Genomic DNA, 16,059 nt, shown 5'->3' with positions numbered 1-16,059 from the left:
TCAGAGAAGGAAGAAGGCACATCATTTGCCAGGAGAGACCCAGGGGTTGGAAGTTTGAGAGGAATGGCAACGTTTGAAATAGGAGTAGAGAAGAGCATATGTTTACCACTGAAATGTGGTTGAATTTTCTTGGGTGTTTAAGGTCCATGTGAGGTGGAGAGATGATTAATTTATAATTGATAATCTGCCTTGTCAGGTGAATTTGCCCAAGAATGCCTGACTACAGATGTGGGGGAAGCAGATAGTAAGGTGATCTAGGAGTGGAACTCTGTAAATGAAATGGAGAGGATCGGGGAGCTCAGGGCATTGTCAAGAAATGATGAACCAGGGAGTCTATGCTGGATGAGGGAGAGGCAGTTAGAAAGGAGAGGCGTCCGTGAACTGGAGGTCCTGATGAGGGCACAGGGTGGTATCAGGAAGAGCAGCTGAATAAGCACGTTGGATGGGAGTAGGATGCTTGAGTCAGTGACTTCAGAGATGACAACAAGGCAGGAAGGGGACTGTGGGACTGGTGGAGGGGGAGGAGGAGGAGGGGGGAGGGGGAGGAGGGGAGGAGGGGAGAGGAGGGGAGGGGGAGGAGGGGGAGGGGAGGAGGGGGAGGAGGGGAGGAGGGGGAGGGGAGGGGATGGGGAGGGGGAGGGGGGAGGGGAGGGGAGGGGGAGGGGGAGGAGGTCAGGGCCAGACAAGGAAGCCCAGAAACTGGGAGGCCAAGGAACTGCACGGGTGCCCTGTGTGGATGCTGATGTCCATCCAGGACGGTGGAATGGAAGGACTTGGGGAGGAGAGGGAGACTGTGAGACGGGTGCCACAGTCTTTAAGAATGAGAAAAAGGTCGGTGGATGACAGCAACTAGGAGGAGAGATACAGCTGATCTGTGTTAGCAAGGAAGGCACACAGGGCACCAGCGGCACCAGTCTCACCAGCGAGTCCTGCAGCATCTGAGGTGTGGGGGGAACCAACAGCCACCACTTGAAAAGGAAAGAGTCTCTGCTGAAATACCACGTTTCAGGATATAGGTAGAACTAGAACACAAGTCTGTAGGTGCAAGTGTAATTTTCTGCCATCAGATTACAGTATATTTTATAATACAACTTTCATTACTGCTGGTACTACCACTAGGGCCCATGGTCACTATGATGCATTTTTCTAATAATTTAAGCTTTACAAAGTGCTTTGGCATGTATGATTCACTATGTTGCCCCAGGTAAATGTCATAAAGGTCTAGAAAAATGGGAATTGTAAAGTTTAACTTCAAAATACCTGGCTTACATAGTCTAGGACCCCAAGGTCAAAGCTAGGAGAGTAAAGAGTTAAGCACTTTGACAACATGAATTGGACGATTCTTTGCGTTCATGGTGTCAGTAATGTCTGTATCAGGAAGGTTGATTCCTTTTATAAAACCTATCCAAATAACTCGCAGTTAGCAAGTAACTCTTTATACTCCCTTATTTTTTCTATTTGCAGTATGATATCTCCCCCGTGTAATGATACTCTGCATACCAAAGGTACGTAGACACTCTACTGCCAAAGGTTTGGACCAAGATGTAGACACATTATCAGGCTGGGACCATCTCTACAACAAGATGGCAGGTCATCATGCAGACCAACAGGTCCCCCAGATGGAAGGCTCTGCTCCCCAGAAGGAAGTCATCCTGTGCACACTGGAAACAAATGATTGTCCTGATGTTGGCTCTGACAAAGCTCCTGGTCCTCCTTTTCCCAAGCCGTGTCATCTCAGCTATGCTGTATGTCAGACGCAGCACACGTGGGACATTTCCTCAGCAATGTTACTGATACACTTGTTTGGAGAAAGGCATAACAAGGAGATACTGACTTAAAAACAGATTTTAGGAATTAGCAAAACCACCTCTAAGAGAGAGTTCTGAACAACATGACGGGGGTCATTCTGAACAAATGAAAAGGTTTCTAGTTTTACAGACCTATGGCAGTATTGAGTGACACTAGCTGAATGAGACGTCCCTTCTGGGGGACAGAGCATATTGCTAAATTCTGTTTTTCTTCTCCATTTCCCCCCGGCTTCAAAAGCCAAGTTTGAACTCTAACTCTGGAGGTCATAAGATAAGAAGTTACTAGATTTTTCAACTAACTTCCTTTACTAAATTTTAAAGTTATAAAAATAGATTTGGGTTTGCCACAAACACCCATGACAATGTGATCTTGTAAACCAAGACAATGGGGAAAAACGCTTCAATATCTGGATCCCATTTGGGAGTACAGATTTGACTGAAGCTAATTATCTTGATGAACCCAGGAAATACTAGCTTCTTTTTTCGCTGAACAGTTCAATATATATTTCCTCATTTGGAATGGAAAATACCCACAAAGAATATCATGAGTTCTAATTCTAAATTCATTCTAATACACAAAGAAAACTTTAGGGAAACAATTTCACATCACGTTAAAAACTTCTTTGGCATCTTCATGGGGGCATAATGGTGGTCCCTAGTAAGCATGTAACCTAGTAACTCCTTTACAACTTAACAAAAAGTTACTCAAATTGGTATTTAATAACATTCTGATTCATGAGGCAGAATGTTCCAGAAAGGGCTCTTCTCTTTAAAATGCTCAGAGAGTGTGTTTTAGAACAAAACAAGCAATTTAGAGCAGGGGTCCGCAGACTTTTTCTGTAAAGGGCCAGATAGTAAATATTTTAGGTTTTTGGGGCCATACGGTCTCTGTCGCTACTACTCAGCTCTGCTGTTGTAGCATGAAAGTTGACACAAAATATATAGATAAACGGGTGTGGCTGGGTTCCAATAAAATTTTATTGATAGACACCGAAACATGAATTTCATATAATTTTCATGTCATGAAATATTGGTTTAGTGAAAAAATGTTTCCAAATCATTTAAAAATGCACAACACATAACAGCTTGGGGTCATTACCAAAACAGGTGGCACTGTGTCAACACCCAACTTAGTGTGCAGATGATCAGAAAATTGAGAGGGGACTAAGGGAGAGAGGGCACCTTCATCAGGTGGAAACACAGGTGGCCACTTGCAGGAGACAGAATGACAGACCCTCAAGTTACCTGGGGAGTTCTGAGGTGAGGAGCAGGGTGAAGAGCGGGGAGAGAAGCTGTACCCAGGGTGGAAGGCAGCCTGCAGGGGGACATAGGACATAATCTCTTCTTCAAAGAGACTGCAAAGTGAAAAAAAAAAATTAAAAAGTTAGTTCTCTGTCCATGAGAGAATGTTCACAAATTGGGGTAAGAGTGGTTACAATTCTCACGAGACAACGAAAGCACTTAGATTCACTTAGATGGGCACATCCCGGCACACAAACTCTCCCTGTTATTTTAAACCCTAATTAATCCTACAACAAGGTCTCCATCAAGTACCATATGTAGCTCTTGATACCCCAGTCTTACATGTAGAGAAAGAGGTGAATAGCAGGTATAAGGGTGGGAGCCCTACTTCAGTTGCAGCCGCTAGAATATTCTAGAACAAGCAACGAGTGTTTCAGTCCGGGCTGTCCTGGAGAACTGCCCAGAGCAGCTTTTCCAGTTGCTTTTCCAGAACTGTTTTCAGGCTCAGGCCCCTTACCTCAGCAAAATGACTAGATCTGCATCACAGGACAACTTTTCAAAGCCCATGATTACCCTCGGTCCGAATGTAATGGATTTTTCTCCCTAGAATAATGTGGGAAGGAAAAATAAGAATTACACACGGAATGCATAAGTTAAGGAATGAACCCCATTCTGATCCCCCTTTCTCTTCCAATAGGGCTGAACAGTGATGTTCTAATGTCCAGAGTATTTCGAGGTATTTAAGTTCATATTGCAGGTTCCCATGATGCTCTCCAAGGGATCACCTTTCCTCAGACTCACACGGGGACAGAAGCCAAGGAGCACAACACAGGTAGGTCCTCAGAGAGCCACACAGTTGGGAGTGGAGCTGGGGAGGACTATTGTGGGTTCACGGCATCTTGGAAGCCATGGGAAGAAAGAGTGACGAGGTGTCTCCTGAGAAATTTTATGCCTGATGGAAAATGAATTAACTCCACACTGGGTCCAGAGAGGGTCTGGCCCCAGAATACATGAGAGTCTCCCAGGTCAATTTGAGTATAGGCATCAATTTCTCTCTGTTTAATTACAACTCATGCATTCCGAATTTTTCACAACCTCCAACTCCAACCTGGCAAAATGATTCCAATAAGTCTATGGATAAATAGCGTTTCTTTTGATCAAATGAACTTTGTAATGTGCTTCTCTGACATTCAGATATTCAAAGATTACAAACACTATGGCCAAGAATCATTCCCTTGTAGGTATGCTTCAAAGAAGTTAAAAGTTTTTCCCCTTTCTTGAAGAGATGCAGCAGAAATCTGAGAAGACTTAAGGATTGATTTTTTAAAAATATTTCACTTTGTTCTTTTTTTGTTTAAGTTTTTGAGATGATTTTAGAGTCACATGTACTTGTAAGAAATTAATAAAGAGTGGTCTAGTATACCCTTTAATCAGTTTCCTCTAATGAAAGATTAAAAATAAATCTATTAATAAAAATACTGTAGATACAACTTTTTTCTCTCTCTGATTATAGTAATGTGAATCCAAATCTTCATCATAACTTGCAGATTTCCAGGTAAAAATATAATGAACTTGACCTTTTGGTGTGGGTATTTTTAAGAAGACGAGAGAAACTTTTTGGCTTCTACAGAGATACACAAAATGGGATTAAACAGAGAAATGCACTGTGGTCCAACCTGAAGGTATGGGTAGAGTACTGCTGCAGTAAATGCTATTTCCAAAACCTGGGGGTGCTCATGGTGGCTCCTCTGACCAGGGACTTGGAAACTGGAGCAGACCTGTCCACACATCATTTTTCAGGGAGGAGGTGGAAGCCCGGCCAAGGGTACAAGCACCAAGCCTCCTCGAGGCATCAGCTGCCTCTCCCTCCACGTCCCTGTGCCCTTGACTCCATGTGCCTGAGCACTGTCCTCCAATCCTGGCAGCATCTCACAGCCCTCTTGTTTGGAGGATTCTCGTGGACCCTGTTCCTCTGGTTGACCAACTGCAGCCCCACGAAGGACTCTCAAATTGATGTGTTCCCCCAGTGGCAATGTCCCTGGGGCAGGTCACCCTGCTGCCCCAAGGGACCCGAATCTGGGCAAGCCCCTGGTCTCCTGCCTGGGGAAAAAGGGAGAGAACGTTCTAGGGGTTCACTCTTTATTCCCTGGGTTCCTGGGGAAACAAAGTCCAAAGAGAGTCAAGTCCATGAGGGCAGGAGAGCACCCTTCCCAGCCACGGGAAGGGGCACCCTCTGTAGTGGTTCTACCATCACCCTACCTACTCAGGCCACATACACATATCAGAAAGCCAAGCAGAGTTTTCTGAGAGTTTTGGTTGCTCTTCACGGGACATTGCACCCTCTGTTATGTATGTGAAAATCTCATGCAGACCTAGTGGTCTGAGGGGCCTCCAAATGTCCCTGGGTCCAGACCAAAGGCACTGAGACCTGGGGGAGATCTCTGAGGGTGAGAATGCCAACTGCCTCTCCTACACGCATCCCATCAGGAAGACTCCAGTGTAAAGCTCCCCTCAGAGCTCAGGTCAGTAGAGCCACCTGCCTCCTTGACATCCTGACATCTTCATTTGTGGCCTCAAAGACCTTAAAACTCAATATCCACAAGGAAATCCTTGCCATCCTTCCATCACTATCACTCAGTTCTGATCATGTCCTTCATGGCCCATAATACAATCTATAGCTATATATTTGGCTTTAAAAAAAGTCACACTTGTCTATCATCTGTCTTCCTCAATAGATCGTAAGTCCCATGAGAGTAGGACCGATGTCTGTTTGGCTTCGATACTGGGTACACAGCCCAGGCACAATCCTGATTCAGAATAGCTGCTCAATAAAAGCTCTAGTTGAAGGAAAGAAAGAATGAATGAGGACTGCTACCGTGACCCTTAAACTTAACAGATGTCATTAACCCCTGGGTTTTATGCCTCCATCTTCCCTCTCCCCATGTGGTTTCCTTATGCTTCACTACTTCTGCTGAACACAGTTTTCTGAGAACTCATCCTTCACCCTCTAACCCAACGACTGGCTTTGCAAACCCAAGACAGTGGATCCATGGCTCCTGGAGAATAGCAATGACCATGGGGTCATGGTCCCCATGTGGGAACCACAGAGGAAGCAGTAAGTTCTTCCTCTGGGCAGGGTCATGGGGAGAGGAAGTTTTCCTTTCAACTACTGGATCTTTAAAGTCAAGCTGACTCACCCTCACACCACATCTAGGCGCAGGCAGAGGCATAGTCATAGGCCCAGTGCCCTGTTTTTTAGATTCTTAAAGCCTGACACCCTGAAGAGCAAGCTCTTGCTCTCGTTCTGCCTTTTTGATTCCATGACCTCTTAGTCAGTTTCTGATGTCACTGTGGGCTTTCTGTTTTTGAGGAGCTCTTTGGGTTTTCAACCTGGGGTCTACAGGTCCTTTAGGATCCATTAACTGTTTGAAATTATATGCAAAGATTTATGTTTATATATCGAGGAGAGTCTATAAGAGCTTTCGTCAGACTCTCAAAGGAGTCCTTAACCTTAAAAAGGTTATTAGTTTCTACATTAATTTCCAATTTTTTTCCAGTTCCAATATTCCCTAATTCCAAGTCACCCACATCTGGAAAATCATAATTGTACAATTCCACACTGCAAAAAACACCCCCGAGGTTTCTTAGATTTTGTTATAACGTGATACTACACAACAGTGCTGAAAATTGTTTGCTTCCCTTCAGAAACATATTCCACTCTTTTACACAGGGGATTATTTTTATTACTTTAAAAATGATTTAAACAGGACTCTAGTGCCTTTTGGGAGCTCACATTTCTCCCAAAAGTAAGCAGTGAACTCCTTATTTAGTGGTAGAATCTGTAACGTAAAAATGTTCAAGAGCAGTGATGTGTCAGAAAGTTTTCAGGTAGTACAACATCTCTGAAACTCCCTTGGAAATTCCCTTAAATTATTATGTACCATGAGCCGGAGAGCAGCCCACGAATGGACCGAGTATGGCCCTGCCTTCCGTGGCACAGTAATAAAACTTGGGCAGAGTTGAACACAAGTGGAAGTGATAATCAGTCAAGCTAAAGTCCTTTTGTTCACTCAAAAAGTAATCAGTGTTTCCTATCTTCAAAGTAGAGGAACCAGGCTCTGAGGCAAGAGTGGTTCAAAGACCAAGAAGATACAGACCCTGCCCTAAGACACTTCCAGTGTTGTAGGAAGACATTAGTACATGGTAGAATACAAGGGATAATGGAAAAATATCTTAGAGGTACAAAAACAAATGCTATTAAATCAAAGCAAAAGAACTACTAAAGTCTGCCTAGATCACCGAGACTTTGCGTTTGACTTGAGCTTTTCAAATGGGTTGAAATGCCTTTAAGAGAGAAGCCAGTCCAGGAAGGATGTGGGTAGGAGAGGGCACAGGCTGTTTGACGGAGGTGGAAGACACCAGAAGGAAGTAAATACGAGCACAGGACGGCGGAGAGTTAGATTAGAGCCAGTCTTAGGAGACTATGGAAATTGTGCTTAGAAATCTTGACTTTATTACATACGTAACAGGAGCCATGGGAAGTTTTTGTTTGGGGGCATTATTTTGTTGGTATTGAGTAATGAAATTGAAAGTATTTGTTAATGAATTTTGAAATCCTGGAGAGAAAAGCTGTAGAAGTGTCTCAATATAGTTCATCTAGTTCTTCAACTGCAATGAATTCCACTCTTATGAGAGGGTTTCCATCTTTCCTTAGCATGAGCTCTGATGTAAGAAAGTTTCCATCAAAACCAGTTCCTTTTTGGAGAGGGAGCTCGTAGTTTCATAAGGAACTGAACAAAGAATTCCCCCCCGCCCCAAAAACCCCATGTTAATAAGCCCAATTTTATTAGTTGGTGCATTTTTCACAAGTTCTCAAACTATGCTCAGATTCCACCTCCCTCCCCCTCCATGAAACTAAGGTCTTCTCCTAATGGGTAGGCAGGAAAACCTGCAGAAGATCTACATAAATAGCCTCTTTCATATGGCCTCAAAACCTCATGAGGTGGGCAAGAGTCCCTGAGTCACAGATCTGGCCTAAACTGCTCAGTGGTCTGGCTAGGGTGGCCAGAGCAGGGATTAGAAGAAAGGCAGGCCTGACCAGAGGCCCTGCGAGGGTGAAGGCCAGCGGCCTGGTCTGGAACAGGATGCCAGCCCGCCCCCTTACTCACAATGAGGTTAGTATCACATGCCCATCTCTGCCCTCCTCCTACTATTGTGTGGTGTACCTCCTCAAGGACTAAATTCCAGACAGGGTCCTTAGCTGCTCTGAGGTCCCCCAAAAGAGAGTCTGAGAGCCACTGTGGTGGCCAGCCCTGAGGATACTCCACGGGAAGCTTTTTTCAAGGGTGTGGGTGACATGGGTTATAAGGAGGTAATGCTGTTTATAGTACAGTGATAGGGAGTATCTTCTTAAGAGATCCCTGCGAAGTCCGGGAGAGAGATGATGAGGACCCAAACTTGGCCATGGCAGGGAGAAGAGAAAAGAAGGGCTGGACGAAAGTGAGGAGATAAATGTTTAGATGCGAAGCTGAAGAAAGAGGGCGGAACTGAGATGATGGGCATTTGGGAGGATGGAGGTACTAATTTGCGCAGAGTAAAACCACAGGGAAAAGAAGTGTCAATGGGGGTGGTGATGGAGGGGAAAAGAACAGTGAGTGATCCATCCTGGCAGGATTAATAAAGATATGACTAGCAAAGAGGTTATTTTTAGGTGTTGGTGACTCATTGAGGAGGTCAAAGTAGAGGATTATAGTTGTCAGCCAGATTCAAAAGACCACCAGATGGGAGGTGAGGAGTTAGGGGCGGTCACTGGCTGCATCCCTGCCCACCTTGCCTGGTCCTTTATACACAAACCCAGTGAAGCATCTTAATGGCGCCCACATTGTGACCCTGTTTCAATGATGAGGAGGCTGAGGGTAGAGGATTAAATGACATGCCTCCATCACTGGTCCCTAAGTGCTGGAGCAAGTATTCAAACTCTGAGTGGACACACTTAACCATTGTGCATCTCCAGCTTTTGAAATGCTGGGTAGTAAACTGAAGGAGAGATATGCTTGCATATCTTGGTGAGAAAGTGGGATTTAAGTTCAGAGGATATTTTCTCTTTTCATCACTTTGGGTGGCTTTCCCTTCCAAATAAAGTGATTCAGAGTTTCAGAGACACTCATTCAAAAGTGACCGTAATGGACATTAGGATTTAAGGTGTTAGAACACATATGATACTTTTTGTTTGCTGGTTTATTTTTGAATATAGTCACCTAATATCTGGTGTACCATCAGACAATTATATTCTTAAAACAAAAATAATTTATATGGTGCTTTACATAAATAATTTTTTGATGAAAACTATTTTGCTCCCTTTCCGTGCTTCTCTCCAAATCAATGGAAATCATTTTAGCATCATAAGAATAATAGGTAACCTGGCATGATAACTATCTCTGATTGCAACACTTTAGAGAACATTAGAAACCCCTGGATCCTTCGTCTTAAATATTCAGGTTATAATTTAAATGCATGAGTAAAACACGTCTTAAGTGTCTGCCCTCTCTCCACAGAGGCTGCCCCACCTGGAAAACCAGCAGGAGAGACCTGTAGGTAGAGGGTGGTAGACAGGCCCCTACCTGAGTGTGTGGTTTCTCGCCAAACTTGGCTGACGCTCTTGCAGCATTTCAAAAATGTTTGGCTGGCGAAGAAATGCCACAATCTTGTCATTATATGCTGAAACAGACAAAAGCACAAGTTGTGGTTGAGTCTTCAGCCCAGAGATAATTTTGCTCATGATTGGAAAATGGCAGCTAGATACCAGGATTTAATGGAGGAGTTGAAAAGGTAGGGAGCAAACTCATCAAAAAATGTAAGCTCTTGAGGGTTTTTTCTGTGACATAATGGTATGATTATTTTTAAAAGATCAAACCCAAAGTGAACCAGATCTAAGTTAATTATCTTTAATATTCTAGGAACTTAACTGGGTGTTATCTCATCCCCTTGTGAACAGATGGAGAATAAAATAGATCTTCCGTGAGGGGAGTACTACACTCTGTTCTTTCTGACTTCTCTTGTCATTTTGCCATAGTTATTATGGCAAAAGATTCTTTATGAGTCCAAAGAAATCCTTTTCTGAGCACTTGCACTTATGACTTTGGCCATCTGTTGATTTCCAAATAGTGATAATGAAAACATCCAAATCCATTTAGACTCTCTCACCTCATTTCCCTTGATACAAGTGGCATGTGTTTTGGAAAGAGGTAGCTGAGGTTAGGAATGGAGACTGTGCCAGTTTATCCCCATACATGCATGGGAAGAGAGGCCTAAATTAAAAAGTGCATCTAAAAGCAACAAAATCCGTCACCTCATTTAAACTATGCTCTCCTGGGACCCAGCTAACAAATCACTGAATGGAATAAACAAAGGGGGGGGGGGAGAATGATGGTCTGGAAGAGAGGAGAGGGAAGAGAGGGAAGGGAAGAGAGAAGGACAAAGTGAGGAGGAAGGGAGAGGGAAAAGGGGCAAGCGGGGTATGGGAACAAAGGGTAGGGGAGTGGACTATACCATAAGAGAGGAAAAAGAAAACACAGAATCCCGAATATTAAAGGAGTCACGATAAGAAACACAAGGCTATCCAGGGGTTCACAAAGCGTGATACGTACCCAGTGGCAGTGACTCATGTTGATGTTGGCTTCGAATAGCAGCTACTAGGCTGTGTCCTGGCCTGGCCAGTAAAGAGGCTCCTCTGTTTCTAGAGACTTCTGAGGCCTAATTGCAAAATAAAATTGTTAGCGTTAGAAATCTCACTCATTTCGGATGATCTTTGGAAACTAATTTTTCAAAATGAGGAGTAAAAGGGCCCTGACATCACCTAAATTAAAGAAGCAATGAAGTTATAAACCTCAAAGTGATGGAAAATAAGCAAGTTTAAAAAAAATGACTCAGTAGAATGGTCATTAATACATTAATACACTGAATAGACTAAGAAATATTTCTCATCAGAAATACGTTAAAGAGATGTAAATAAATTCTACATGAATATTATCGGTAAGGTAGGTTTATGACCTTCATCTCTAAAGGCAGCACTGAACTTCATAACCGAATGTGGAATGGGCTGGTTTTCTGAAATAGTGTTTATTACACTCAAATGGCATTTCTTTGTTTAGTGCCTATTCTTCCGTTCACTGTGCTGGCTACTCTTCACATAGTATCTCATATCCTCACAAAATTCAGCAAGATAAGCATTATTCACTCCCGTTTACAAATGGGGAATCTGAGGATCAGAGAAAATTAAGTCTTTCCCAAACTTTCAACTGTAAGAGATAGAACCAGGATACTTACTGATGACTGACTGCAAAGAATTTTTTTACTTCCCCATACTACTAGCCTGCATCCAATATCTTGGTTTGGGTTGGACATTTTGACATAACTTCATGGAATATGGAATTTGCTTAGCTTAAAACTGAAATTTGTGATGATTAACTTTAATTTAGCTTGATTTAAAATTTATATACATTCCCTAGGTACTAGAGCATGACAATGAGTTTCTACCATGATTCCATATATATTTTGCTCCTTAAAGGACCCTTGCAGGGCAAGCTATTTAAACTAAGGCACCACACTGGAGATTTTCCACATTGGAGTACATTCACCAGATATATGGGGTTTGGTGTAGATTATGACTCATTCTATGATATTTGGCAAAGTAGCCAAAATAGGCTTTAAAGTATTTAAGAATTTTGAAGATGACATTGTAAGATACTCATAAAGGACTCAAACATCCAGACAGAAAAAGCAAAGAAAATTCTCCCTCTGAGACCAGAATTCACTCACACAGAATTCAGGAGAGGTGATGAGCTCCTATGCTCCAAACCCCAGAAAGGTCCAGGTCAGTCTCAAAGTAGTCACTTAGGACTAGGCCACATGTGATATTGCAGATGACAAAGGAGGGCAGATCACTTAGGGTTTCCCAATTACAGAAATGGTAATTGCTGGTTTTCCTTTAGGTCCTACTTTCACGTTTCACACAGACAAGAATAACATCCTTCGTATGAGATGTGCTGCCAGTTTGCTATCTGTATGTGGCAGTCTTTTGAACTGCTCTTCTGGAATTAGTAGGGATACAGATACATCCTTTTCCTCTCCAGATCCTTCTCTTTGCCCATGGCTCACTTGAGGGACAAGGGAATAGATTTTGTGCCACTCTGGGTGACTTCTCACTTTGATGCCATTAGCACCCAGCTCTGTTCAGTGGGTGTAGCCAGCCACTGAGGTTTAGATGCCAGTGCTTCTGTAACAGCACTTTCTGGTTATATGGTTATAATGCAAAGTGATGAAAGAAAGGTTTGCTCATGGCTTACATGCAATAGTGAGTCTCATATTTCTTTTTTCTCCATGAATTAATAAATACAGAAAGGCTTTCCGGGACTGAAATATCTCTTTTCCTTCAAGGGAATTGTGTCAGTCCGCCTTAATGTGTGTTTAAAATATCTTTTGATGCTGTAAAGACAGGAATCTCAAAAACCACTCAGTTGCAGATTATCCAAGTGATGAATTACGGAGAGAAATTGGGGAAGCAGATAGATTTGAGAGCGGAACTCAAGAAGGTTTGGCTGTGCACTGAACCTGGGTGATGCCTGCAGTCACACCCCGAGCAAAAGTGGTTAATTGTCAGTAGTTGCCTGGAAATTAATAAGGCTTTGAAACAGGAAGAGGCTCACTTCTCTTCCTGGGGCATCACAGGGAATTCAGGTGTTGCAGATATGCCTTAGGGAAAACTGGTTCCTACTTCTGAGGTCACCTACTTACTGGCAAAACTAAGCCAGATTGAAAGACTTCAGAAACAGAGGAAGGTCAGCTACTTTGAAGGCAGATGACTGGCGGAGGGATATGCCACGAGTGAGATGGAGGAAACAACACAGGGTAGAGGTGGGGTTTGTGGGGTCCCCGAGCCATGGAAACATCGGCCAAGAATAGAGGAGGTGATTATAAAGTGGTACTGGATGGCTTACAGGTGAGAGAACCTGAGAATGGGAGGGCTGAGTAGAAACGTGCTTCTCCAACCAGGGGCCAGGAGTTTACAGGGATGGAGACAATTCAGGTAGGGCTAAAGAAGACTCTAATATTCTAAGATTGGGTAGAACTTGGTATGTACTAGGATCTTTGTGGCCCGGAAGTGGTACTAAATGCTCCATCTTGAGGGATGTCTGACATCAACTGACTGACTGATTTAGATCTCACTGCAAACATGATGCTAACATTTGCTCTCCAAACTACTGAAAATACCTAGAAGAATGGAGTTTCTATTTAAAACCAAGATATGACTCATTGAATTCCCTAGAATTTGACACTTTTTGTCTTACTGAGGTTTTCAGGCAGGGTTGTGTGTGTGTGGGTGAGAGGGTAAGAGAGAGACAGAGAGAAGAGAGCCCCATGTGACTACTTTTAAGATTTCTTTCCCTTTTGATGTTGAGATAGCTTTAATCATAATTGCAAATGTACAAACTTCAAACATTTAGCTCTCCAGACAACACAAAATAGATATGCTCAGAAAATAGTTTTCAGTGACTGGTAAACAAGCTTCTCTTCTGTGTTGCAATTTGGAAATGTAAATTGGCCGTTTTTAAAAAATCTGTGATGGAAAACTGTAGGTTTTAGACTGAATTTGGGTTAATAATCAGCTAATGCTCTCTTGAAAACACTGGAGACCTGATAATAAAAAATAGCAAGTTCAGAGGAAAAGCCCAAGTGATGAATTTACATTCATCTCTAGATTCCTTTTGTACTCTAAAAATGGATCATTAACAAAGTTTGGAAAGAAAAGAGAGATCTATGTTTGAGTTTTTCAACATGTTTATAATAGTGAAAAGTGGGCGATAAACATAATGTCCAGAGAAAGGCTTGAGTTAAGTTATGGCAGATCCATCTGATAAAGTATAGCAGAATTTTAATGGCATAGAAACTATCTACAATGTACTATAATGGCAAAGGAAGATACAGAACCGTAGACACTATGATTCAATTTTTTACTTCTATGTTCACCAGGAATTGTCTCCAGATGGGGGACTGTACCTTCCTTTTAACTTCTTTTCCGTCTGTGCTTGTATTTTCTACACTTATTATACACCGTTTATAATTCAAAAGTGTATTTTCACAGGTGTCTGAATTTTACAAACTTCCAAACAAACCTGTAATCAAGTATAGGTTACATGGAATCAAGAGGAAAATTACCGATTTTAAAACACAGTGCAAAAGTTACCCTCCCCAAAGGCCAGCTTCCTGCATGATGGCCTCTGTCATCAGAGCTGATGCAATGACTTTCGTCATAAGAGCAGCTCACTGCAAAGAATGACTCACAGTGACTTCTGCTTTGAGAGTGAAAAGTCAATTTCTCTTTCCTGCCAGACTCCTGCCTTTTCCTTGAGGCAATTACTGTTAAGCATTTTTATATATACCCTCCCAGAAATTTTCTATCGCTAATGATTTTCTCACCTGACCAAGATAAGGTGGTGAAAGAAATTAACATTATATGTTCTGTTATCCTTCCTTATTCATGTTAATTTATACTGCAAACTGCAGTATAAACAAGCCAAAATTTGACCTTCCGTGATTTCCTTACTGATAGAGAGATGGGATCCAATATTTATGGCCCTATGGGCTCCCTCCATTTACCTATGTCCAATTCCATTTGGACACTATGGAAGAAACCAAGCCTGTTTTGTTGGTACTTAAATATATTGCAGACAGATGTGCCACTGTATTAAAATGCATGTTAAAGTGTCAAATAATGATCTTTTTATGCATAAAATCGTATATTCCTGACAACTGCTTTCAGGAAACGGCCTGAACAATTTTCAGGTGAGGTTAAGACTAATTCAAAAGATGTTGAGCAGTGTCTCTATTAATAACCTATTGTTGGGGTTTTGAGGGGAATTTTTACCATTTAGGATCTTGAATATAGAAACTGATTTTTTTTTTGGCCTCGCCGCACGGCATGTCGGGGTCCTAGTTCCCCGACCAGGGATCGAGCCCACGCCCCCTGCAGTAGAAGCGTGGAGTCCCAACCACTGGACCGCCAGGGAAGTCCCTAGACACTGATTTTAATTCCATCCTTAAATGCAATGGATAAAAAAGATCAACCCCTGGGCAACACTCAAAAAATGGCTCACAAAGGAGAACAGAAGAAAAAACTGGTTCCTAAAGCTGAGGTCTAAGAAACATCTATAGTGAATTCCCCATTGCCCATGAGAGGTGACACAGAAAAATCGCAGGTTATGGAAACAGTTCACTCATATTCCTGAGTCTCATATCTCCCCCTGCTTAGCTGTCATTTCTAATCGGCTCTCCTGCTGTTTCTATACTCATCATCAACTTACCTAAAGGCACACCTACCAGCCTCCCCACCTGGCTTTCCTGCTCATCTTACCTGTGAGCTCTTTTTGGGACTGGGAGTCAAGCCTCACAGACTCTAAGAACCCCAGAGCTGGAAGAGACTTTAGTGGCCATCCAGACCCCTTGTCTCCAAATGCAGACGGGGAAACTGAGGCCCCGGAAAGGGAAGGAAGGCGCAATGACACACAGCACCTCTGCGGAGAAGCCACAGCTGGGACTTCCATCTGCTAACCCAAGTCCCAGGTACCCCTCCTCCACACCCCTCGACTTCCCTGAGGTTTTGCTGTCTCTTCGTCACCCCGACTTAGGGCCTCATCACCTTCTACCTGGTCTGTGGCAGTGGCTTCTCATGGCCTTTCTCTCTCAAATCTCTCTGTGCCACAATTCTGCCTCTTCTTGGCCGTCACTGTCTTCTTTAAAAATATGAGTTTACACCGGACTGGGAGTTGGGAAATCTGGACTGCGGTCCTGAACTCCCTGGGTGACTTGAGTTCTTGATATTTCAGTGTACTTGACTGTGAAATACGATTCTTAACTGGAGTGGAATTACCATCTAGGAGTGTTTGGAGATGCTCAGGGCTATTTTGTTTTGTTTTTGTTTTTGTTGTCATAGTAACTGGTGAGGCGGGGACAC

General features: G+C 42.9%; 1 protein-coding gene across 1 annotated transcript in view; it reads right to left on the bottom strand.

Annotated features, from left to right (window-relative positions):
- The window catches only part of HECW1 (HECT, C2 and WW domain containing E3 ubiquitin protein ligase 1), a 312,853-nt gene that overhangs the window by 53,958 nt on the left and 242,836 nt on the right, over positions 1-16,059 (bottom strand). The window contains 6 exon segments of the mRNA XM_036862740.1: positions 3,054-3,163; positions 3,568-3,608; positions 3,610-3,649; positions 6,960-6,962; positions 9,671-9,767; positions 10,697-10,802. Coding sequence (XP_036718635.1) covers positions 3,054-3,163; positions 3,568-3,608; positions 3,610-3,649; positions 6,960-6,962; positions 9,671-9,767; positions 10,697-10,802 — 397 coding nt within the window.

This window comes from Balaenoptera musculus, chromosome 9 (genome assembly GCF_009873245.2).
Source record: "Balaenoptera musculus isolate JJ_BM4_2016_0621 chromosome 9, mBalMus1.pri.v3, whole genome shotgun sequence".
NCBI classification, from domain to species: Eukaryota; Metazoa; Chordata; class Mammalia; order Artiodactyla; family Balaenopteridae; genus Balaenoptera; species Balaenoptera musculus.
Note: the sequence above shows the minus strand (reverse complement) of the source record. Positions and strands in the feature narration are given on the sequence as shown.